This window comes from Lepidothrix coronata, unplaced genomic scaffold (genome assembly GCF_001604755.1).
Source record: "Lepidothrix coronata isolate B3197 unplaced genomic scaffold, Lepidothrix_coronata-1.0 Scaffold21, whole genome shotgun sequence".
Classification (NCBI taxonomy): domain Eukaryota; kingdom Metazoa; phylum Chordata; class Aves; order Passeriformes; family Pipridae; genus Lepidothrix; species Lepidothrix coronata.
The window spans coordinates 934,945-959,220 of record NW_016690201.1 but is presented as its reverse complement, the minus strand read 5'-3'; the positions used below and the strand labels follow the sequence as shown (position 1 = coordinate 959,220).

The window sequence follows — 24,276 nt, the reverse complement described above, 5'->3', positions numbered from 1 at the left end:
AACACTGCTCTTCAAAACAAAAGGAAACACAGACTTGTTGCCATAACCTGTCAATCTCTGCATGCTATTTACATAGCTGCTCTCACTGGAGACACATTACACCCCTCACTCTCAAACTACCGCCTACTGAAACCTGGAAGCTTGTGAAGGTCTGACTTTATCACCGAGTTCCCGGCTGGGTTTGTTTCATTTTGTACTACAAAAATCTGTCTGAGCAGCTGCAGGCAAAAAGAGATCCCCCACAAAGTTGTTGAGGAATAGATAAACTTCACCATCCTGAAGGGGAGAGGCTTGTGGTGAAAGAACCTCCCTCTGCCAGAGCCCTGCTTCATGACAAATACCACAACTGGAAATCCCACAAAGGTTCACTCACAGGCAAGAATAGGTTTTTGAGTAAGCCAGTGAGGACCAAACCAGATGGACCATCTCAGAACACAACAGGGAATCGTCTGTCAGAGAGATACGCAATGAATTTGCTTCACATGACATCACCCTGACCAATGCTAATGGCAATGGTGTGCTGCAGGTTGTCTGGATCAAAGTCATTAATTGTGCAAAACTGCAAACACGTGAACTCCAGATCCCACAATGTGCATAGCTCACAGTGAGCTCATCACTGCAGAAAGATTTAGTGGCATTACAAAAGCCACTATTACTGGATACTGACACCAAAACCAATTATTGACAGATTGGGACTATCTGATTTCCAAATTCTCCTTAACTCCTAAAAATGGCAAGATGTTTTAATAATCCACAGCAATGCTGACCACAGAACCTGCCCAGACCTTGGAAGAAAGGAAATTGATGCTCATAATTACTGACTGAAGCCTTGTGGTCTGCCAGAACTGGGAAGCCTTTGGTGGGCCACATACAGAACTTGTTATTGAACTCCAAAGATGTACTCAAAAGACATCTTTTGGATTGAAAGGACATCTCCTGAGAGCTCAGATTTTTCTTTCCCCCACCTTTTTTTTTTTTCTTAAACTGGATGTTGTTTGATGGCAACACTGGCCTTCTTTTAGTGTGCTACAATGCTAAGCCTGTCATTCTGACTCAACTCGTTTGATTTCTGATTCTACTTCAACTAGTTCCTCTTGTTTCATGGGCTGATGAATAAGATGAAGTGCTGCTCTATATGGAATGTGTTTTTTGGATTTTGGACTTTATATAGGCTGGATTTTCAACTGGAGTTTCAGTTGGACTTGTGGTAGCTACACTGTGAGCCAGCCTATTTCTGCTTATATCTTCTCCTATCAGAAAGCAACCAATGAAGCCCTGTTGAAATCTGAAGTATATTTTAAATACAACTTACTGTTGCTGTGCCAAGAACAGTCCACAAAAAAGAAGTTGACACTGAATAGATGGTAGACGTTAAATCTTATAGGTTTTATTTCAGAAAACAAAACAGAACTTTGCAGCAGATATAGGAATGCATCTCGTATTTTGTTACAAAGTGCTAGTGTCCTACTGAAGAACCGACAGCTTCACAAGCTGGTATACAGCATGGGTATAGTATGCTCAGGTATACTTTGTGTCTCACTTGACGCTGTCATATCGTAGGAAAAAAAAAAGTCTCTCTGAAAGCAGGGTTAGCTGTACATGGAACAACGAAAAGGACGTGGCAAATGGTATCGAGGAGCGAACATCGGAGTGTCCGGCAGAAGCGTGGTGCTTGGGTAGAATGATGCCTTTCCACCCTGTGTTTTTGCAAAAGTATTAGTGGAAATTTATCTTACCTGACAGTTAAGAGTCAGTGTAATGCCAAGCAGCAAAAAGAAGCAACATGAGCAAGAGCTGGGAAACAAACCAGATCTAGGTGCACTGAGAGTTAGCCAAATTCAGCAGGTCTTTCATTGGAAGAACAAAATGAAAGCAGATGAGAAGATAGGAGTTTGAGGAATGAAGACAACTGGTAACTTGGTAATAAAAAATATAGAACAGTGACTTCAAAGTCCCTGACCGGGCATATGACACTGACAGGATATAGATTTCTTAAAATTCTTCCACTTTTTCTGCTCACTGAACCAGAGTATGATCTTTACATGGTCTTTAATGCTGAAGCTCTTCCATTCCTGGTGTTTCTTTGCAGATATACTGATGTATACCCAGTAAAAGGCAGTGCAAGATTGCATACGTTTCTTCTTTCCTGAGTAAATGGCACATAGTTAAAAAAAAGCCACAAACCTAAAGGTTTCCCTTTTGCTACTTTAGATGCAGAGACAGGAGTTCTGCTCCTATGTGAACAGCCAGTGTCTACTGGGTTCATGAAGACTGTGCTAGGGCCTTCTGTGATCAAAAAATCCATTGCAATCAAAGGGGTTTCAGGCATCCAAGGACAGAAAAAGAGAAGATCCCCGGCAGTCTAATTTTCAAGCCCCAAGAGGGTAAAATATATGGGTAAAACAGAGTTCTGGTTTAAATAAGTTTCCAAAGTAGTGGGGGACCTTTAAGTTTAAACATTGATGTCACTTGCTACTGATTTCCAAAAGAGAATCCACTTTTGAGTAAGTTCTCTTAGTGCCCAAAGACCGAAAACATAGCAAGGGCTTCTTCACGTGGGATGACTTCTCTTATACCTTTGTGGACTATAAACGAGCTTCCGAGTTGTGTAAAGAAGATAAAATCCAGAAACACAGAGTGGATACCTGGAAAGTTCAGGAGAAAAGGGAAACTTTTCTCCCACAGCCTAACTGCACTGAGTCCTGGTGCTTTCTGTCCCATAATCTCCAGCTTTATGCGATATAAATCCATAGAATTCTGGGGCGCTTGAATGGATCTATGGATCTTCCCAATAATGTCAGTAGTACAGAAAAATGTAAGCAAGAACAAATGGACAGAAGTTCTTTGCAAAATAAGTGGCATCTTCACAGTCATTGTGTAGAAGCTGAGTGGATGATCTGACAGCAAACTACAGCTTACAGTTCTGAGGATCCATATCTGGGTTTTGGCATCTTCCATTTTCAGGTGAAAACAAGCTTGCTTAAGTATAAAAAAGCCAGCAAATTCACACTGTAGCCAAAAACGAATTCTGCAAATGCTGCTATCTCAGCCATATATAAAAGTAAACAATCATTTGATAGTAAAGCAGGTGAAGCATCAAAGAAGCTCCATTTGAATAGTATTTATTTGCAATCATTAGTTTTAAACGGGAAACTGTTTACAGGCACACACTAGGTAACCAAAATAGAATGAACATAAAGAAATCTATTTAAAGGTCCTTATCAAATATTTCAAATATTTTATTAAATATTTTATTCAGTTGCATTATCACAGTTTAATGTACTTTAGCATGTTATACACATGACTTAACATGTGCACTTAAAAGTATCAAATTAGAGGTTTTCGAAGAAAGTATGACATTCTATAAATGTGCTCATTGACTTATCTACACACATCTAAGAAGGCAGTAGCTCTGTTATACCATTGATGGAGATGAACTATTGTAAGGCATGTTTACACCAAACTTCGGAGAGAATAAAGCCAAATACTAGGTCAAAATTCACTGGAAATACATGTGAGAATAGAAGTTGAAGGATTGGGCTCTAAGAAGAAAATTCATGGCAAATCAGTTGTGTTAAAACTGTCAACAGATTCTGGCTATTAAAAGCAAGCACTGCTGAGAAAGAAGGTTTTTGCAGCATCCAGGTCAGCAGGATCCGTGCTTTTTTCAGGTGTGATTTTTGAAACTCAAACCTTAAGGTGTAATGTGTAGGGAAGAGACCAAAATCTAGCAAGAAAGTTGGAAAACTATCATCTAAGAAACCTCAAGTTGTTTTATGATCTAACGTGGCAACACTTTTGTACAGAGTACATGTTGCAAGTCACTGCACTCCCACGTGTGTATGTATACATATACATATGTGCAGACACATGTACATACATGCCTCTCTTGCTTTTGTCACCTTCAAAGACCCAATCACTGATTAAAGTGTAGCAGTATGAAGGGGAAAACACGGTTTCAGTTGTGGAGGTGGAAAGAGTAGACTAGACCATTACATTCGGAATCCTGGTTAGTTAACCTGAACAGGTGTGGTTTTTCTAGTAGAGTACACTGAGGGTCTGCTGGTATGTGCTAACAGTCAAGACCCTGAAACTACAATGGAATTCTTTGGAAGAACTCAACAAATGTTAGGCTATTTGCAGTCATTTTAAAAATTCCATCTGAATGAAGGCCCTAGGTCACAGTGACGTGCCTCCCCCAGGAACATCACGCAAGCCCAAGCTTAACTCCAAGAGCGTAGTGGTCCGTGATCGGGGCTCCTGCACTGTCACAGTGCCAACAATGCTGCCCCTTAAGTAAGGAGGGTTTCCAGCCTAAGCTTAGGTGTGTTGCTGAGTGGAGATCTCATGTCAAGTCTTTCTAGATTTCTGCCTTCAAAGAATTAGTGGGGGAACATAAAATATACATCTATCTCATAAGCTTCTTCAAAGTTGTCAATTCATGAGTATATAAATGAGTATAATAGTACTTAGGTGACAGCATAAACCTCACTGCGCCTTTTTACTGGGGAATTCAGAGGAGGAGGCAAGTAACTCTTTCACAGCCTAAATGGACTCGTTCATGGCACTCAGTGTCCTGAAATGCCTCAGCATCCTGGCAGCTCTAGTTGACAGTTCCACAATATGTACAAGGTAAGGAGAATGCCACGAGTATTACAAAACATGGCAAAGACACCTAGGAGCTCTACAATCTATCAAACAAGCACGGCAAACAGACAGCATCTAATGGATAATGTATGGAATACAACACACAAGTTGCACAGTTATGTTTCCTTGTGAAATCAGGATTGCAAACGTAAACTCCAGAAGAAGTTTCAAGAGCAGCTCTTGGCTTACTCTGTCACCTACAGAAACATCAGAAGCCCACCACCCCAGGATTGCTGCATTTGCTGCTGTTACAAAATCTGATCTCACTGAACCAAGGAGAGCTAGTGGGCCCACGTCCTGCAACCCATATGACTATGGCAGAAGATAAATAAAAAAGCTCCAGCAACATAGTTTGGCTACCACCATATATTCAGCCTTTACATTTTCTGCACTATATAAATGTTGCTCTTGGAAAATAAAGCACACAGCAATATACAAATGGTATCAATGGCCAAAAAGATTACATGATCAAGCACGAAAGCAAATGGAAGTTAACGAAAGTAGTCTTTTAGGAGAGGTAGCCATATTAGACTCAGCATTCAAAAAAAGGGAGTGCACTAAAAAGGGTCAACATACATCATAGTGTCTTGTAGACCCATCATGTCTCTGGTTTTCCTACATTATTTTTTTTGCAGAATGTACACACCCAGGCAGGCGCACACACACACACACACACACACACACACACACACGTATAAATATACATCTATCTTTTTTTCTAATTCCCCTTTGTTGCCATACTGAGAATAAAGGCCAGCTTTCCTTTCATGCTCTCTCAGCTTTCACAAGTCTATAACTGTTGCCTTCAGTCTGTTCAGTATCTGTACAGTAGCTAAATAGGCAGTGGAAATTAAAACTGCTTCAATTTATTATCCTGTTGTAAAAGACAGCATCCAAACTATAAGGCATTCCCTTGTTCCTGATGTGAGTTACAACTCTCTACGTGATACAAACTGCAGAATGCTCTTCTCAGCCTTGTGCTACAGAGGCAGCTTTCACTCAAATAATAAAGACCAAAGCTGAAATTTAAACACCACAAATTCACACACTTCTACCAGTCCCTTGTTCCTGTGCCCCTTTCCAACAATGCTTATCACTTAAATTTCAAAAGTCATGCAACAATGCTATAAAATAGAAACCCAAACTACCAAGAAGTCTCTTGCTCATGACTTTGGGATACTGTATCAGTATAAAAGAGCACTCAGTCATCTTAAATAAATATATTCTTTTCTGAAATCACAGCACATTCAAGGGGTAGGTACTGCCATAAGCAGAGCACTAAATAATCTCCATAGATGTTTTTAGAATCATTTAGTCAGAAAGGACCTATAAGATCATGGAGTTTTGATTGATTTGGTCTAATATGTGGAAAACAGCCTACTGTGGGGATAAGAATCTGCATCTCAAATGTTCTGCAGAACGTTTTTCCCATATTTGTATACAGTACTAGAACAATTAAGAAGACATTACAGTAATTTTCTCCCAGCTGCTTAGATCTGTAGCTTCAGCTACGACAATGTATTTTGTTTACCTTAAAACTACATATGAAATATCGAAGATGACTAAATAAATAAAAGCCAAGGAAAACTGGGACAGTACTGCATTTTACACTTGAGACAAGATTCCCCCCTCCCATGGATAAGTCACAGAGGACGACTACAGTAAATGCTTGTCTTTTTTTTTTTTTAAAGAAAGATTTATACACAGGTTCAGATCCAGAAAATAATGTGAAATGCATAAATATTGATAGCTTTAGCTAAGTTAAAATGGGTTCAGTAAAGTATGATACAACATATTCAGAATAAACAAAGCAGAAAAGCATCATATTTTGGTTTGCTTGAGATATACATAAGGTGCAACAATTTCTTCTCTAGAGGCATTTGTGGACAATGTTTTAACAGGTAACAGTGTTTGCTGGTATACTGAAGTACACACAATAGCAATAAGATTTTCCAAAATGAAAGCAGCTGAAATTAATAAAAATTAAAACAAAACAAATAAGGAAAAAACCCAACCCCAATACAGTAAGATATTGGTCTGAAATTTTTGTTGTGCTAACAGACTTTGTTACCTGAAAATACTGATACTCCTTCTAGTAGATTCAGGGAAAATTCTAGCTACTCAAATTGAGACATCACTCAGAGAACCAACAAAGGCAAATGCCTAGTGAACTATAAAGCTTTGCAGGATTTCTGCTACTCTCAGTGCCTAATCGCTTAAAAATTAAGCATATCTACAAAAAGGTTTATAAGTATCTGAAAACAGTCATATCCAGTAAACTGACCCAACCCTACCCCCTCTCTAAGGGAAAGTCAAGGAAAAGCAGATCAAGTAAGATATTAATTTATATAGAAAAAAGTAATTTTCTGTTTCTTTTAAAAAAGGTACCATTAATATACAGAAATATCTCCAGGAACAATATTGAAATTTAAATCGAGGAAGGATGGGGTGCTTTGACAAAAATATATCTACTCTAAAGGTTTCTAGAGAAATAAGTTAGTACCATTGTCAACGTGAACGGCCTGCACTGTAACATATTTGGATTTCAGCTAATTATAAAGTGGTCCAAAACTCCAACAGCCACCCTGCTGTGACCCACAAGTTTTAAGTTTTTCCTGTCTTGTTAAAATAACTTATAAAACTTCAATAAAATCTTATTTCAAATACCGCCATAGGCTGCAATGGCATTCTAGGGGCTCTTATTTACCTGAATTTTTTAAAAAACCTTTTCACTGACTCATTGGCTTGTAAATTTTGTTGTTCTTCTGTTGTTCCCTTCTTTCAACACGTGCATCCTCAATGGTGCTGTTTCAGTGACACTTCCCCAGCTACCTGCCTTTTGTCAGACCTTTAATCCTTTCTTAAAACTCATGTGGTACACTGTATATTGTTTCCTGACACTGAACCAGAGACTTTCACTTAACTACAACAATGAAAGGCTAAACCTAGCAAGCATTAATAGAGTTACGGTCCGTATGGCTATTACATCAAATTAGTTACAAAATAACCCCAAAACACATTATCAATTCAGTCAAGTATAAATAAGAATGCCTGATAGAATGATGTAAACTCGCATCATTTAAAGACTTAATTCAAAGAACTTCAAACGCAATCTAATACTATCAAAAGTTCAGCCGGTATGACGAAGACTAATAGAAAATTATTGCTGGAGTCCAATTTGGTAAATTGTTGTGCTACAATGCAAAAAGTAGGGAAACATCTTGTGCTATAGAAGAAGTACCCTGTTGAATTTGTAGCTTTAGATCAATTACTAGTGATCATTTTGCATCTATTGGTAGGAATCAATGCTTGGTTATACAAGAGTGTAAGTCAAGATAGTGAAGATAACAGGCCAAGTGATACATTTGGCCTGCTTTTGGGATGTATTTATGAGAGCAAAACACAAAAATTCAACACAAGCAAAGACAGAAACTGGCAGATGGATCTGTTTGGTAGTCTGAATTCAGTCAAATGCTATTCTTCGGTTGTAGTTTATCTGTATACAACTTGCCCACTTGACCAACACGAACTGTAATTGGCCCTTTATGCAAACTCTGAAGCTGATTTGGACTGTGCATAGTAACTACAACAATGCCAGTGTCTGTAAAATGTAAAATGTATGTGTATTGATGTACACGTATATCGAAAAGTCATGGTTTTAGGTTTTTCAGAACGGTGAAATAATACTAAGGTCACTTTTGAAAAACGCATTTGCAGTACTTTTTGTTTACAGGAAAGTTTCACCAAGTCGCTCAGGTATCTATGCAAAAATAAAGGAACCCTTCAAGGCATGAAAGACAAGTCAATTATCTGCAGTATTTGCTTTTCCATACACCACTCCTTTTTCTAATGCACATCATCCTGGTTATTCAAAGCTAAATTAAAAAGAAACAAACCCAAATATAGCCTGTCAGAATTTTTCCCAGTAAACTCTACCACTCTGGTGGCAAATATAAAAGTGCAGAACATCTGGACCACATGGCTGCCCAAACACCGCTAACAATGGTACATCTGTCCAGGCTGCCTTGAGTTCTCTGGAACAGGTTTTAAATTCACTCTACAATATAAACGTAGGCATACCCTATTAATATAAACCATCTTAGAACTTAAATCTTCATGTACAAAAATGACTAAGAATATCTAATAATAACTAGTGCAGTGCGTCAGTGTTTTTGTTGGTTTTTTTTTTTCCTTTTTTCATTTTCATTTAGAGTAACTAGGTATTATATGAAACTAGTTGCCGTACTCTCTGGTTGGTAAAAGAGATGCTGTGTGAGCTAACAGTAAAGGCAGCCTTTTTCACACCAACCATCTATTTACTGTTTAAAAGCCTTCAATAGAAAGCAAGCTCTGGGATCATTCCACTTCATTTCTGTTCATTAATAGACAATTAATATCACCCTCCTACATACTGGGTTCCGATTTGAGGACCTGGCCCAAGTTGCTAACGTCTGGCTTCCAGTGAATTCTGGGCCACTCAGAGCAATAAGCACTTTATTGCAGTCTCTAGTTCCATCATATGGACTGACTAGCTTCCCTTGGTAAAGACAAGGCTAGGATATTAGGTAAAGCACAATGTTTTACAATAAAGTAGAGCTTCACTGGTCAGCGCAGGAAATAAGCACTGGAGCCTGAGACATTTCATTTGGCTGTCCATCGTGTGGGAGAGGTGTGGCCCTCTGACTTCTGCAAAAGAAGAAAAGAAAAGCCACCCATCAATATTTGGAGCATGGGAGGTGCTTTTATCAGATCAGGAGGGATGGAAAGCAGCGCGTTGTATGGTTTAACATCCAACACTACAGCACCGTGACTCCTTGCTTGCTGCAGGTGCTCACATACTGAGGTTACACGCTCTTTTTAGAGGTATTTCTGCAACAGTAACACAGTACCCTGAGGAAAGCCTACACAATGCAAAGGCAGGAAAAAACAAGACATGATGGTATTTAACAACACAAAACAAAATGCACAGCTGAAGAGGAAGGTAAGAGCGCTCAAGTGCTGCTACTCATTTTGTAAGGGCTTCAGCCCTCAGAAGCAAGAGTATACAGCTCACGTGTGGCAAAAGAAGGCAAATGCACAGAGGGGTGTATCATGTTAATGCGAGCCAACAGCCAGGTTTTAAGCAATATGTAAATATACTCATCAGCGGAACTGCACCTTGGGATTACTCTGAGTTATGTGACTGATCACTACATCAGCCTAACACAACATCTCTTTCATTACTACAGCAATGTTACTTTAAAAATGATCCCCTGGCACAGGCTATCATAAAAATAAACTGTGGCAGAATTAAGTGCTGGAAATCAGTATCAGTCTTTGCAGCAAATGGACTTGAAGAACTCCTTTGCAGCTTGCCTTTTAAAATACATACACAAAGCATGTCACCACCTGTTTGTTTTTTTCTTTTCTTGGAGGCCCACTTCTTATTTACAACACAGCCACTCTACCTCACTCTGGCACAGCTAAGACCCCAGCAGAAAGAGAGGTATCAACGTGCTTTGCACAACTGGAGTGCAATGCAGCGGCCTTGGCACAAAACGCAGCTCAGGTTCACAGTGCTCAACCAGGGCATGCACAAGGTAAATAAAGCTAAACAGAAAATTTGAAATGAAAACCACACTGCCAAAAGGTTTCCATGTCCCAAGGCTCTGTGAAACTACTTAATAATTAAATTCAGACACTGAAGAAACACATCAAGCAAACCTCTAATTCCTTTTTCGTGTTTCCGGCTATTTGCAAATAAAGTGAGTTGCAAATAATAACAGTCAACAGAGTAGAAAACAGAGAAGCATCTAGCTGGTAAGATTTAAGTTTCTGTTTTGACTTCCCTTTGCCAAGTATGGGAGGGACATGGTTAACTTTGTACTGAGAGAGAGTCCTCCCCTGTTGCCATTTCCCCCAGGGTGATAACAAGCTGGCATTTCCAACTGTTGCGGACAGTTGCCAGTTTGGTGTTTTCGGGCCTTACAGAAGGTCCTGCATTATTTTAGCTTCATGATGACATGACAAAAGATGGGATTAAAAAAGGAAGACCGAAACAGAAGGCTCTGCAAAACATTTGGTCACTTCAAGATAGACAAGAGAAGGACAAGAACTCTTAGAGGAATAAAGAGGAAAAAAGCCACAGCAAAGTGAATCCTGTTGCTTTAGTATAATTCTGGTCAGCGTTAATGGCACTCAATGAAAACAAAAGGGTGAATGAGAGCAAAGTATAGTGCAGCACTTCTACAAGTCTCACTCTGCGGCTTCTGACTACAAAAAATGACAGAAACAAGTTCAGACTTTCATCATGGTAATAGACACTTTTTTTGCAATTCTGTGAGAAAAGGCCAGGCTGACTGCAGTGTGAAAACACTCCTCACCCAAAACAATGCTGTTTAAGCAAGACAAAGGCTTCTGTAGAGAGGAGCTAGCAGACAGGGTGCAGCTCTGTTTCTTGTAGGGTCCCTAAGCTCTTAAAAAGCCTTTCAGTGTTTCATGTCCAGCCTGAACACACAGAACTGGGTTCACCAATGGAGGCCATGAGAACAACAGTAAATTGAGATTGTAGATGGTTTCGTCAACTGCTGCCTTGTGGAGCTTCTTAGGCAGCCAGTAATCTCTCAAATGCCATCTGCAGAGGCTGTGATGGTTTCAGACTGGCCCAGCGCTTCCTCACTGACTTTCCACTGTGGGAGAGGATGGGGTTTCATCTCCAGTAAGCTGCACCATCAAAGAACAACACTGAACTACCAAGAGCCAAGGAGGACTTGCTGTCACTGGTTTCCTCTCATCACAGGTCTGACCATGCTGAACTGATTAAACAGCCCAAGTAACCTGTACATTCCCCACCTTATGTCTGTGGACAGTCTACTCAGTAACTGAGAGGACCAACCCAAACTACTGTGGCTTTCGATCACTCAGAGTTGTTCTGACCCATGCTGTTCTGCAGATGTTTTGCCTTCTACACAGCAAAACACAAGAGTAAAAATAACAAGTTAGATTCCTTCAGCCATGTTCAGCATAAAAACTTCATCTCAAATTGTATGAAATTTCCTCCAATGTCTTAGGCCACTGAAAAACATGAATGAGCATGCAACAGCTATTTAAATCCGCTATTTTCTGACAAATAGCATTTGATAATTCTCAATCATTAGGATCTCAAGCAGCATATGAACCTGTTTTTATAAAAAAATGCATAGGTAGGCTTACCAGGAAGGGTAATTTTACTGACTGCTAAATAAGATTACACTGTCATTTAGGTGAAGACTTAACACTATTAAGCAAGTGGTGTAAAACAGGCGTTTACAGAAAGCTGAGGAAGAGGAAACGCAGGCCAAATTAAACAGTCTGCTATTCACATGCTTTCTGAACAAGCTGTCCATCACACACTATTCACTTAGACAACAAGGGGAAAAGGAAACCTTACCTGTGCACATTTTCCATGGCTGCTACTTCCGCCAGAGCAGCTAAGCTAAAAAATGCAGACACCGCTGGCATATCTGATGTAATACTATGATTTTCTTCCGTCTCTGCATTTCTGGAGCATTCACTGTTGTAATCTGTTTCTGCACTTGATGTTTTTTGAAGAGTACTTTGTGGCAGCTCTTTTGGCTTCTCCTCTGCAAAGAAAGTAAGTTAAGTTTGCAGATATTAAATCCACAGCAGCCTACTGATATACTGACTAGTCTCATGTTAACAGAATCTTTACCTTTAGGACTTGGAATCTGCAAGTGTAATCTGATTCATGCTGCAACCTCTTCTGACCCAAGCTATTGGCAGAAGCACGGTACTAAGGTTTATGAAGCAATTTACTCATTTTGCATTCAACTGAATTTGATCTTTTAGGTCAGGTGAGAAAGCTTTTGTGTATGCAGTAGTCCTGAAAGATCACCTTAACTGCAGAGAACTCTGACAAGGACTCTGGCATTGACTGTCATAGTACAGAATTCACTTTTACAACCTATAACTAGGTGCAGTGTAATTTCTTTGCTGAATTGGAAACAAGTTATGAAAGGTAACCATTCTCCATTTCTCTCTACATCACTTCTCAGAGTGAAATATCCAAGGAGAGAAGAAACATCTGGTCATTCAAACTAAAAAAGTTGGTCATTATGGACTCGCTGATTTCCCAGTTGATTGATACCTGTATTTTAAAAAATGATCTTTATAAGTAGGTATGAAAACAAGCTAACTGAAAAACACTTTTCCTGATAGGTTGCTCGTACCCTTAAACCTTCTCCATTCAGTTTTAATAAAATTTAAACCCCAGTTTCCTTACCCAGTGTCCCTCCTGCTGGTGACACTCGACCATCTGCTGTTCGGACAAGATGTGTGATCTTAGTTTTCCTTGCTTTTCTTTTCTGGCTGCCAACTAAAGGCTCATGCATCATTGCTGGCTCTGGAGTGTTTAGGGCAGATATAGAAATTTTATTCTTCCAGGCAGACTCACTGGAATTTCTGTCTTCTAGTAGTATGGCTGGAAAAGGACAAAAAATGCAATTTTACATACAGAATAATTCAGCTACCAGGTATGCTCATTTACCATTTTGCATATTTCTTCATAAAACCTTTCCTCACAGGTACTCAGAGCACAACCCATGGCAAGATGTGATCTGAATGCCACAGGTGTTTGCAGGGGAGCAGTAGCATCTGCTCTTTAAGATATCCTGGAAAGTAGAAACCTGTGAGACGGGCAGTAGCACTTCAGTGGGAGCAGGGTATCAGTCTGTATAAAACACTCTGCAACAGAAGATGCCAGCAAGTAGCTAAGACACAAAATGTATTTTAGGAACAGTAAGGATCCTCATGTAAGCTTATCTTAGCTCACAGATGGACTCACGAGCAGAATTCAGGAATTCCTGACTAACCCCCAGTCTTACCTCTGTAGTCACTCTACCTCAGCTCCTCTAAGCAAAGGTAAATACTGCCTTTTTACAAAACAACAAACCTTAAAAACACCCCAAAGAGGCAGCAAGTACAAAAGCAGAGCTAGATCACAGCTGAAGACAAGAACGCTAAAAAAAGGAAGTAAGCATGGGATAAAATACTGTGAAAGAAATACTGCCCACATAAAGTCAGAGAGTGAGAAGGGTACACTTTAAATCTTTCTCAGTAGTTCCAGTGTTGGCATTTCGAAGAAGCCTTTTGACCTGAACTGGAAAATGATCCCAAATTTTCACTTGACTAAAGTTACTTTAATTTTGTTCACAAAGAAATTGGTCAGACAGCAATCGCAAAACATATTTATTTAAGCTTCCAAAGCCTAAGATCAGTGTGCAGTAGTCAATTGTTCTCAATTTGCATTGATTTAATAAGCCATACTGCTGATCCCATGGGGTATCACTAGTCCACAGAGCAAATATGTGACATCATTTTTCCTCCTGTGATAAAAGCATTATGAAGCCTACCCCATGTGCAATCAGTGTCAGTTAGGGTTAGAAAGAAGTTACAGGTAGCAAATGAAATGCCCAATTAATTTTTTACAGATGCCTGTCTAACCTGTTTTGAAACTGGGAACACACCTGGCATCTGCACCAAGTCCTTGAGGTATTTCTTCCCCAGTGTACTGCCATCCTGAATGATTAAACATTTTTTTCCTAATGCCTGCCTGCACCTCCTCTCCCCAGCTGCATTTTCCACTTGTTATTTTCTTTACTACCTGTCAGGTTATAGCCCATCTCTTTGCAACAGTCCTTTATATATTTTTCACAGTTGTTACTGTGTCTCCAGTTAGCTTTCTCTTCCCCCAAGTTTCTTTTAATCTTTCTTCCCATTTTAAAGACGCATTTGTTCACTTTTTGGGTGGTTGGACCAGCAAAAATTACACACACAAAACTGGGGCCAGAGTGCAAACAGCTGCTCTTTCAGAAGGGCTAAGCACTGAAGAAGACCAATTTCCTGCACTGGCTGTGTCATGCAGGAGCACCCAACCCCACAAACTGTGCACAGCAGCCAGGCAGTCTGCGTGGCCTCTGCCCTCTTTCATTTTAGTGCGTATTTCTGTTTATTGTTTGTTTTGTAGATTTAATGAGCTTCCGATTCAAAGATACAGCTAATAAAACCTTTATCTTTTGTGAGCTTCTTTAACTGTTCATTGTGTGAGGATTTGGACTAGATGAAGAGAATAGCTGCAGCACATTTTATCTTGTTAGCGGTTGCCCTTTGCTCTTTTGTTTTAATAGGAAGGGACCTTTTAATGTTTTATGGCATAAGAATACAATCAGGTCGAGTACATACGTGTAAAAACATTTGGAAACATTCCAAACAGTAATTTGTTTATGACCTTAATTCACCCTCCTGCGTTCTCTAGTAAAACATTTTTGAACTTGTGCATGCTCTTTATTTTGAAAAAAAGCACACAGCTTCAAGTAGCGCTTCTCAGCTATACCGCTAACCTTTGCAGAGCAGAGCTGTGCTGTAAAACTTACTTTTTGTAAAGAGAGCAAGAGAAAGCACAGAAGAAGATCCACAGTCCAATTAAGCAGAAACACCAATGACTGCAAATACGACTTTCGAGTAACTCAATTGGACTAATAGCGAGATGTTCAGATAAGCTTCCTACATTGAGATGAAAATCTTAATTGGAATGTATAATTAAATAGGCAGCTTTCTCTCTAGATTTCTTATTTGGGAATTCAAAATCGTTGATTATGTATTAATGTAATGGTCTGGTTGTAGTCCAAGACTATTTGTTAATTCTGATTTGCTCTAATTAGTACTTTGACAGTGCTGTCTAATTCTAGCTTGAATGAGTTTTATTGGTTTTAATCTTAGTACTACAACTCACTTTGGTTTTTTTACATTTAATAAAAAAAATTAAGATTATTTCAAACAATAAACAACATATGATAAAAAGCAACAAGATTTGGTATGTGTTTAATTAGATGTGTTGTACGTCAGGTCACTAGAAATCAACTTTATTGATCACAGCCGAGAGCTCCCTTTTACATTTTTCCTTTTCATACTGCATGTGTCAAAAAAAAAATAAAGAGCAGAAAAAAAACCTTGAAAGCCAAAATAAAAAGAGACAATATTAAAGACAAAAGGAGTATACGATGTTGGTGTATTTGACTAAGAAACAGCAGAAGGTGGCTCTACAAACTCAGATGCAGCAAGTATATTCCCTCTCCAGGTTTTTAAGTTTTTCCAATCTTTGAAATGAGACTTGAGTCCTTTTCTTCTCTAGCTCTAAAATAAGCTTATCATCACCTCATCATAACATTGCTACCATACAGTTTTGAAGAAGGAAGGATTAAAGGTGAACAATGAGTAGTTTTTCTGTGTGTCGGTACAGGGTGAATGTGGAAGGGAAAAGCATCTTTATTCCTCGCTAGCAGTCATAGTGGACATTGGTTTAAGAAATCATTTCACTGACTTCTTCATAGAGTATTATTCAAGCAGACATAACACCTAATTTGGAGGAAATCACACAAGGGCTTCACTCACAAGATCCTTTGCACTGACCTCCAGGAGAGAGAGGAGTCCATGCTTCAACAACTGTAAAGCTAAACCAGGTGCTAATAGGGGTCCTCCTGCACCTTCTTCAAGAGAAACAGCATTCCACTGCTTCAGCTGACAAAGGTATAACCATACAGATGCTCCAAATCAGGACTTAGCTTTGTTCTGCAGAAAGGATAGGGCTAAACAGGTTTAATTCCCTGTATTTTTCTTTAGTAATGCCTTTTAATCCATCTGACATTCATTCTGCTTCCACACCATCCTGTGTTCAAGAGCTGTCCCATGAGGATAGCTCAGTTAATTTTCAGGAACATGCTGCCTAGAAAGAAATGAGATTCTGCAGCTACTTGTGCAGTCCTGCCAACAGGTATCTGCACGCTCAGCTCTTCACATGACACTGGCACGTGCAGAACTACAGGCTTGTTTTTGCAAGCAGAGTTGAGAACGTGACATGAAGATGTGGGCCTTCTGCCATGCTTACACCACAGTGGCAAGAACAACTCTTGAGAGTCTTCTGACTACTTCTCTGTATCTAGAGGTCTACACCAGATGGTTTCCTGAGCTAGATTTGTTAAGGGTTTGCATGGACAATTTACTCTTTTCTGCAGGCATGCAGAGTACATGTAGCCTTATTTCCCCCTATATCTGTGAATAAGAAAAATGAAGTCAATTGAACTGACCTGGCACATCACAACAGAGGACAAGCTTTTCAGACTGAACCTCAGCAAAACACAGATTTAAAAGAATTTCTTTAGTGATGCCTATCTGTTATGAGAGAGAGCTGCAGAAGTTTAACCATGTCTAGTGCAGAATGAAGGCTCTGTGGGTCTAAGCACGCTGGTATCAAGAAGGGAAGCTGGGCTGTAATGCTTCAATGGTCTTTATGAAGTCAAAAAGGAAAAATCTAGCAAGGTAGAGCATAGCTTCAAGTCACCAGTGTCTAGGGAACCACTTCACCAAGGAAGTGATGCCAAGCACACTCTGGCCGATGTGCCAGCAGAAATACCAGCTCTTTGGTAACAGGACACTGCTACAATACTGCTTGTGGGGTCAGGCAGCACACGGACCTGCAGCAAGGGCTGGGGACTAACAAGCAGAGGCAAAGCAGCAGATGGTCAAACCAGGTGTACAAGACAGCTGCCTGGGTGGGAAGCTTTGCTGTGTGAGCAGCTCTGCTGTGTGAGCCTATGCTGACCCAGCCCTCCCCCAGCTGGAATGGATGCCCAAGGCACAGAGCTACTGGCTGCCTCTGGGCTGCAGGCCCCACACAACAGGGCCCTGATGTGTGCATGGGAAAGCTGCTGGAGGATCAGTATAAGGCACAGGTCTGCTTCACACATTAACTAGTGCTGAGACTGGTGTATATATTCATCTTCTCCCCTTCTGGTGCCAAGGTCAATGTTGCAGCTGGTTGTTACAAAAACCACGCACGAGCCCTCAGCACAGCTCACTAAGAGTATATGCAAAGAGGCAATTGATGTTTTTAAGTACTGCTTCCCATCGGAAAGTCTTGACAGAGTGGCAGAAAAATAAAAACTCTCAGCTGTGTGCTGTTCAACTTTTCTGAACAGGCACGGGTCCAGCTGTGCTTCTGTCAGCCTTCCTAAGGACGGGATGTATCTCTTAACATGCTGCATGACTGTGTACTCTCTGCTAGGAGGAGCAAGGGGTGCAGCATGTGCACTGCTGTTTTACTGGGCTGTATCTAGCTCTATAAACACCTGCAAACTCATAATATGGTGACTTGCACTGGTGCTGCTGTGTACGATGTGGTCAGATGGAGTCAAAATTCACTCAGATTTTCATATCAGAGACACAGACAACATGATCCTATCACATCAAAATACTTTTCTTTGTTCATAACACAGATGCACACAGGCACACATACTTTTCAAGATGACAAAACACGAAGCCAGCATGACCTCTGCTGGCCTTCCTAGTGTCTCCTCTTCATCTATACGAATATTCAAGCTCCTTCTTCCAATAAAATTAACTTATAAAAAAATGAAATCACATATCCTACAGATCTGTGATTCACCATGAGTACAGACTGACTACAAAAAGGAGTTGAAATTTTCATTTAGTGTTCGATTCACTAAATCCTTGAAAAAAACACTTGAATTGAAATGAAGATTCCAGGATTCCCAGCTTGAATGCTGCAGAAGATGGCACAGTGTAGTTCAACATTTTAGGGCCCTGTTGCCTAGGAACTTGTGAGAGGGTGAAGTTACGTGGGCAGCACACGACGGCAAGGCTGTTCAGGGCCTGCCAAGGCTGTGCCCACACTGCACTTTGATCAACGCTTCCCTTTCCGTGTCACTATATGGCACACATAAAAGTCAGCAAGACCACAGATTTTCTTCCCCCTTGTAACTCAAGGGAAAATGCAGTTCCTCATATATATATATACACATATATATATATATACACATATGCACTGCCTTTCCTCTGATGATTTACATATGGGCTGTGTAAAGCTCCTAAGTTTCCCATGCCTTTGCTTTAGTCCTGGGAGACACTTTGCAAATGCACAGACACATCTTTAATGTTTAGACAACGATGACATTATTCACATGCTTAACTTCCAAGGACATGTCTCTGCATTGTACTGGAACAAGACCAGTGTACTCAACACTTGCCAGGCTTGAATCTTTGATCATAGAGCACACTTCACTTTGTATCAAAACAAGCTGATTTCTTTTAAACAAATGCAGGGTTTGACATTTTGTTTAGCCACATTTTTATCTGCAGGTTTTAAGGTATTTATATTTTTCAGTCTTTACTTTATCATGTATTAAACACTTCCTGTTTCTTTTTCCACAGGAGAATTTGAACAGCCATTTTTCTTAATAATTTGTCTACATGTCTATTAATAATTCAGGAACAAAATCTGAATGACACCCAATAAAAGCTCTGTTAATGTATGATGCCTTCTTTACACAGGCATTGGAGCAAGATAGCCAATTCTCATAAGCAACTCCCACAACACGTCTGTTGTACAAATACAACAGAACAGAGCAAGTAATTTCAAAATACTTGCACCACTGAATGCAGCAGAGCTGGCAGAGCCTATGTGGGAAAACAGTGCACGTGCATCACAGGTGACAGAAAATATAGCATCAGGAAAGGAGAGGAAATTACATGGCTGAGTCTTAGGGAAATATATTAAGTATAAAGGTACCTGGGGGAACTAGAGATGGGAACAGCAACTTTATTATCTTAGAGACAAACACGGATAGGGAAAAAGCAGACAAAATTAATGGAGCTAAGAAAGCAGAATCAGAGAGGTTCTTCTACACAAGGACAATGTGGGAGAGAACTCCCCCTGTGGAACAGCTAAGGAACAGCCTGGGCATGACTTGGATAGTGTGGGCAACATGACTACAAAAGAAAAAAAACATGGAAAAGAAAGAAAAAAAAAACCATGGAAAAGAGGGCCCAGGGAAGCAGGCTAAGCTATAATCTTGTACACTTGAAAATGCCCCTCAGAGTTCTGAACGTGTAGGTGTGCAAGATCACAATACTGTAACAAGAGAAAGACTGTGGAGCGCTACCAGCAGGATAGCAGGCAAAGCAAGTCTAGAACATAACTTAAAAGAGTGTGGAAGGAATCTTCGGTTTGAGGTAAACAGAAAGCTGGTTAAGATTTCTACAGAGGCAGGGTTGGAGGTTAGTATTTTTGAGATCTGGTGCAAAAAAAAGCACTTACATCCTGACGAAGTTCTTACACCCTGACCAGGTATAGTCTGCAAAGTTCTAGATAGCAGGAAATCACAGGGATAGGAGTTAGGGACACAGATAAATGCTCTGGCAAAGGGATAAATAATACGGTCACTGATACAGAAGGGATGCAGATAAGAGCAACCAAGGGACTAAAGAGCCATGGGCTGTGGAAGATAGAGTTCAGGGCCAATTGCAGAAATGCCCCTGCTTTGCCAGCTCTGCTGCATGGTGTCTGGAACAGGGAAATTGTAATTAAACAGAGATGCGCAGTAAAAACAAAACAGCATCATACTGGAATAAGGTAATATGACCAACTGGAGCCAGGAGGTAATGGAGTCATAGCAGGGAAATAAGGGACAATCGAAGACTAGACAGCTGAGGTGTCTCTGTCTAGAAGCATTTCTCTGAGATTGAACTGAGAAAGAAGGCAGCCCAAAACCTCAACTAAGTAATGTACCAGTACTTGTGTCTGGAACATTAAGTTTCTTTCTGTACTTTTCTGACAATTTTGTGGAATAAGTTCTTTTTCTGAGACTGGAATGAACCTACAGACAACATTAATACATACTTTTCATTAGCAGCTTCAAAGAGAGTACAATAGTTGTAGTATGTACTATACAACCTCCTCTTCCACTAATACAAGTTGCCATTTCATGGGGAAGTCAAAACCTGATCTTCTGTCAGAAGGGACCCTGGAGGCTAACAGTAAATAGGTCAACACATCATACTCGGACCTGAGAATATAACTTCTGACTCCATGAGAAGCTTCCATACTCCCTGACTGAACAGTTTAGGCACAGTCACCACGCAGGAATTGACAGGATGGCTGGCTGGGCTACACCTGTTTCATGGGGACAGCAAGTCATGGAGACTTTAAACAAATGCTACTCGTGAACATTCAATCCAGAGAAAATTCATGACTGAAAAAACTAACCTGAAACTCTTGTTGTTAGGCAATGGACCCTGATTTCCTACAGAAATTTGAAAACAACTTTTAATGTTACTTTACTTCTTATTGTTATACAGCCATCTGCAAGTGTAAAGTAAATCCTTTTCTCCTGCTCATCTCTCTCTGTTGGAAATATTCTACATGGCTCTTCCTCTCCCTAGCAGTTCAGAATTGCCATAGGATTTAATTCCTGGCTTGTCCATTATGCTCACTGAGGGCAGCAGGGATTTCCTCCTGGGAATACTTGCAACGGCCAACGGCAGCTGCTCGGGGAAGCAGCAGGCAGGAAAATGAACTGTAACTGCAGTTCCTCCACATTTCTGGGCATATGCCTTCTCCGCTCTCACGAAGTTCCCTATCTTAAAGGACCTAATCAAATAGAGAACACTTCGACAAGATCCTAAGAAAATCAGGACAAACAGTCTGTGCATTTCTGCACCTCTCAGGAGGAAGGCGCTGTATTTTTAGGTCATGATCTCTGGAACATTGCTGCATGCGATCCCCAGGCATCCGAATGCTTTGAACTGAGCCAAAAAAGCCCCAGAGCGAAGACCGAGAGGAATGCCACAAAGCAGCATCCATTTTAAGCTGATGCTTTATTTCTAGCCCTAGAGGCCACAGACAAAAAAAAAAGAAAAAATCATAGACAATCTCTTTCCCAAATAAAAGCACACTATGCATTCCTCTTTGCCTTCCCCAAATGAAAGCTTTAGTGCAGTGCTTGGTGTATAAGTGAGCATTTCTTCACAGCACAAGGCAGAAATAATGACTATGCCTGTTGCTCACTTTTGCATACAAGCAGATTAGTGAGTCACTGCAGACAGCTGACTTCTGTGTGGTGGGATGTTTTGGCACATATGCCATTGGAAAGAAGGAAAAAAAAAGAAAACACAGCTCCAGCAAATGTCGGAGCAGGCCATCTGCACAGATTCAGTATAGCTGTATTTTTCAGCCATTTGGTGACATTATTTTTGTATATGCACACTCCCAATTCAAAATGCTTGAGGTGGATTTTGTCAAAGCCTTTTGGCTTGTTCAGTTCTGCTCCCACTGCAGAAAGACCCCCATTGATTTCAGCAGGAGCAGAATTTGGACAATTTGGAAAGCTCTGGAGAAAAAATTGCTTCTCAAATTTTCCTTTATACATGTGGACCTGAAACAGTTTTCACATTACAGGGTTCTTCAGGTGTTTTTATACTAAAGAACTGGCTGAAGCGAGGACTGGACATGAAAAGCACAGTAGAAGTAGCTGGTGAGCTAATGATTTTCCTGATCCAATGATTTTCCACTCAGGCGCAGGAAAACATCCTGATAATCATGCCTGTGTGGTTAGGTAGCAGATCAAGCCTGTTGTAGGTATAGGTTAATGACATTTGACAGAAAATCAATCTGGTACCATTTACTCCAAAATAAAAACTTATTAAAGCATACAGCTACAGTTGGGGGTGAGGTGCTGGGAAACACCCCAAACCCAACAAACAAAAGCATTTCTCCATTTTTATTCACCTAACATTCTGGGGAAGGTCTAGTGTGCAGCACTCCAATATATTTTCTAAATTTTAAATTTACTAGACACTGATCTGTAAACTGCAAAATTTAAGTACTTATCTGTGAACTGAGTGAGAATGCCTGGGAAGTTTATGATCTTGCATGTGCTCATTCAGAAAAAGCAGGGAATGATTTCAAAGCGTGTTTACTAAACCAACCCCTACTGATTATTATCTGTTGTTTGGAAATATCCGGAGTCCTCAACAACTTGTAGGCACTATTTGTGCTGGACACCTCTTCCAATTGCCTTACAGACAGAGAAACCCAAGGAAAAGCCGAGCAGTAGAAACAACTCCATATAACACAGTAACACAGAGCACAGCAGAGCACAGCAGAGCAAAGTCAAGGTCTCCCACATCCCAACACAGTCACACCACACCCATAAAACTATATTGACCCTTCACATTTCATGTTCATCACACTGCAAGAATTAGATGTTAATTTTGTTTAATTCTAACGGTGTAAAAAACCATGACAATTCAAAAAACCCAGAACCATTCCAAACCAAGCTCTATTATTTGGCACAATATATCAGTTTCATTTCCTGCAATACTTGCAGGACCTTGGCACACAGACCTTTATGTACTACATCTTTGGAGGTCAGTATTCTCTAACAGTCTTTGGACTCATCACATTTCACAGGCAAGCCAATAGGACAACAAGGCTGAATAGCATGTCAGTACATAACAAATTAAATTGAGGATTCAGCTTAATAAACCTTTGGCTCAGCTGGAACAGTTTCCTTACTAAGCTAGTAAGCTTGCTTGTCTGCACTTTGGGTCAGGTCGTTTCAAATCCACAACCTGCATCCCAATTTTACACATCCTAACAAAATAAACCACACTTAAATCGACCTACTGTCATGAAATATTTATTTTTTAGCAATCTTTCTTTTCCAAAAGAAAAGCAGTTTGTTAGAAAGTTTTTCAACTACCTCTTGAAAGCCCACCTCTGCTCTCCAGGGAGTTGGAATGACTGACACAAGCTGTCAGCTTGCCCAGCTAATGTAAGTGAATTCAACATTCATTGAAATCAGGAGCAGATATCACCAGCTCCATCTGGATTTAGTTCAGAGCTGCAGTTAGATGTTCACTACAGAAAAGCAGTGTCACTATCAGATATTCCTGCCCTGGGGCTGCTTGTTGCAACCCCACAGCTCAGTTGGTGGAAAAGTTCATGTGACTGTTTACCATCTGCTTCAGCGCAAAGTCAGCTGGCTTAATTCAAAGAGCCCTTATTGTCAGCCAGAGGCAAATGCTCCATGGTTGTCTCTGCAGGGCTGTGCCAAAACTACTCATATCAGGCTTGTAACCTCCCTGCAGTTATGTTTCTGACCTTCCCTTGAGACATGGCTGTATATATTCCAAAGCTTTTTAAGTGATGCTGATAAAAATAAAAATGAAATTCTAATGTATGAGCCTAATCAAAAGCACAATGCAGTTCTGGGCTACTTGACTTGAGGCAGCATTCTAGTGTGCCATTTCTTAACAACACAGGGCCTGCAGAGTTTTTAAAAATACAGACACCTGAACAGGTAAATACTGTGGCAAGAAATCCAATGAGCTGCTGTTACACCTTCAACTGCCAGATCATGCTGTATGAGGAGATCTTGTTCCCAGCAGATGTTGCTTAATTAACCAGTGTGTTATCATAGTGTAAAGCAATTCATTCATGCTCATTTAAGAAGTTCTGTCAAATACACACCATAAAAAAAAAATTAAAGGCAGTTGAAGTCAGAATGGTATTAGCAGAAGTCTAATTTTGCAAAGTGGCTGTTCCACATCTAATTACATAAATACAAAAATCAATACCAAAATTGGCATGCACTAGAGAAGAACAGCTGCTCAATCCTGCACACTGTAATGTGATTATTTGTGAAGCATTCAAAAGGCATAGATCTAATCCAGGGTCACCTGTCTAAAGCAGCCGTATTAGATCTGAAAACCTGTCAGTCAGTGGAACTACCACAG

General features: G+C 40.2%; 1 protein-coding gene across 9 annotated transcripts in view; it reads right to left on the bottom strand.

Moving 5' to 3' along the window:
* Positions 1-3,106: 3,106 nt before the first annotated feature.
* BBX (BBX, HMG-box containing) overlaps positions 3,107-24,276 on the bottom strand; it is a 139,208-nt gene continuing 118,038 nt past the window's right edge. For all 9 annotated transcript variants that reach the window (XM_017807948.1, XM_017807953.1, XM_017807954.1 and 6 more), the window contains 3 exons: positions 12,908-13,105; positions 12,056-12,248; positions 3,107-9,333 (listed from right to left, as the gene is read on the bottom strand). In XM_017807948.1, coding sequence (XP_017663437.1) covers positions 9,246-9,333; positions 12,056-12,248; positions 12,908-13,105 — 479 coding nt within the window. In that variant the 3' untranslated portion in view covers positions 3,107-9,245. The remainder of the gene's footprint in view (positions 9,334-12,055; positions 12,249-12,907; positions 13,106-24,276) is intronic.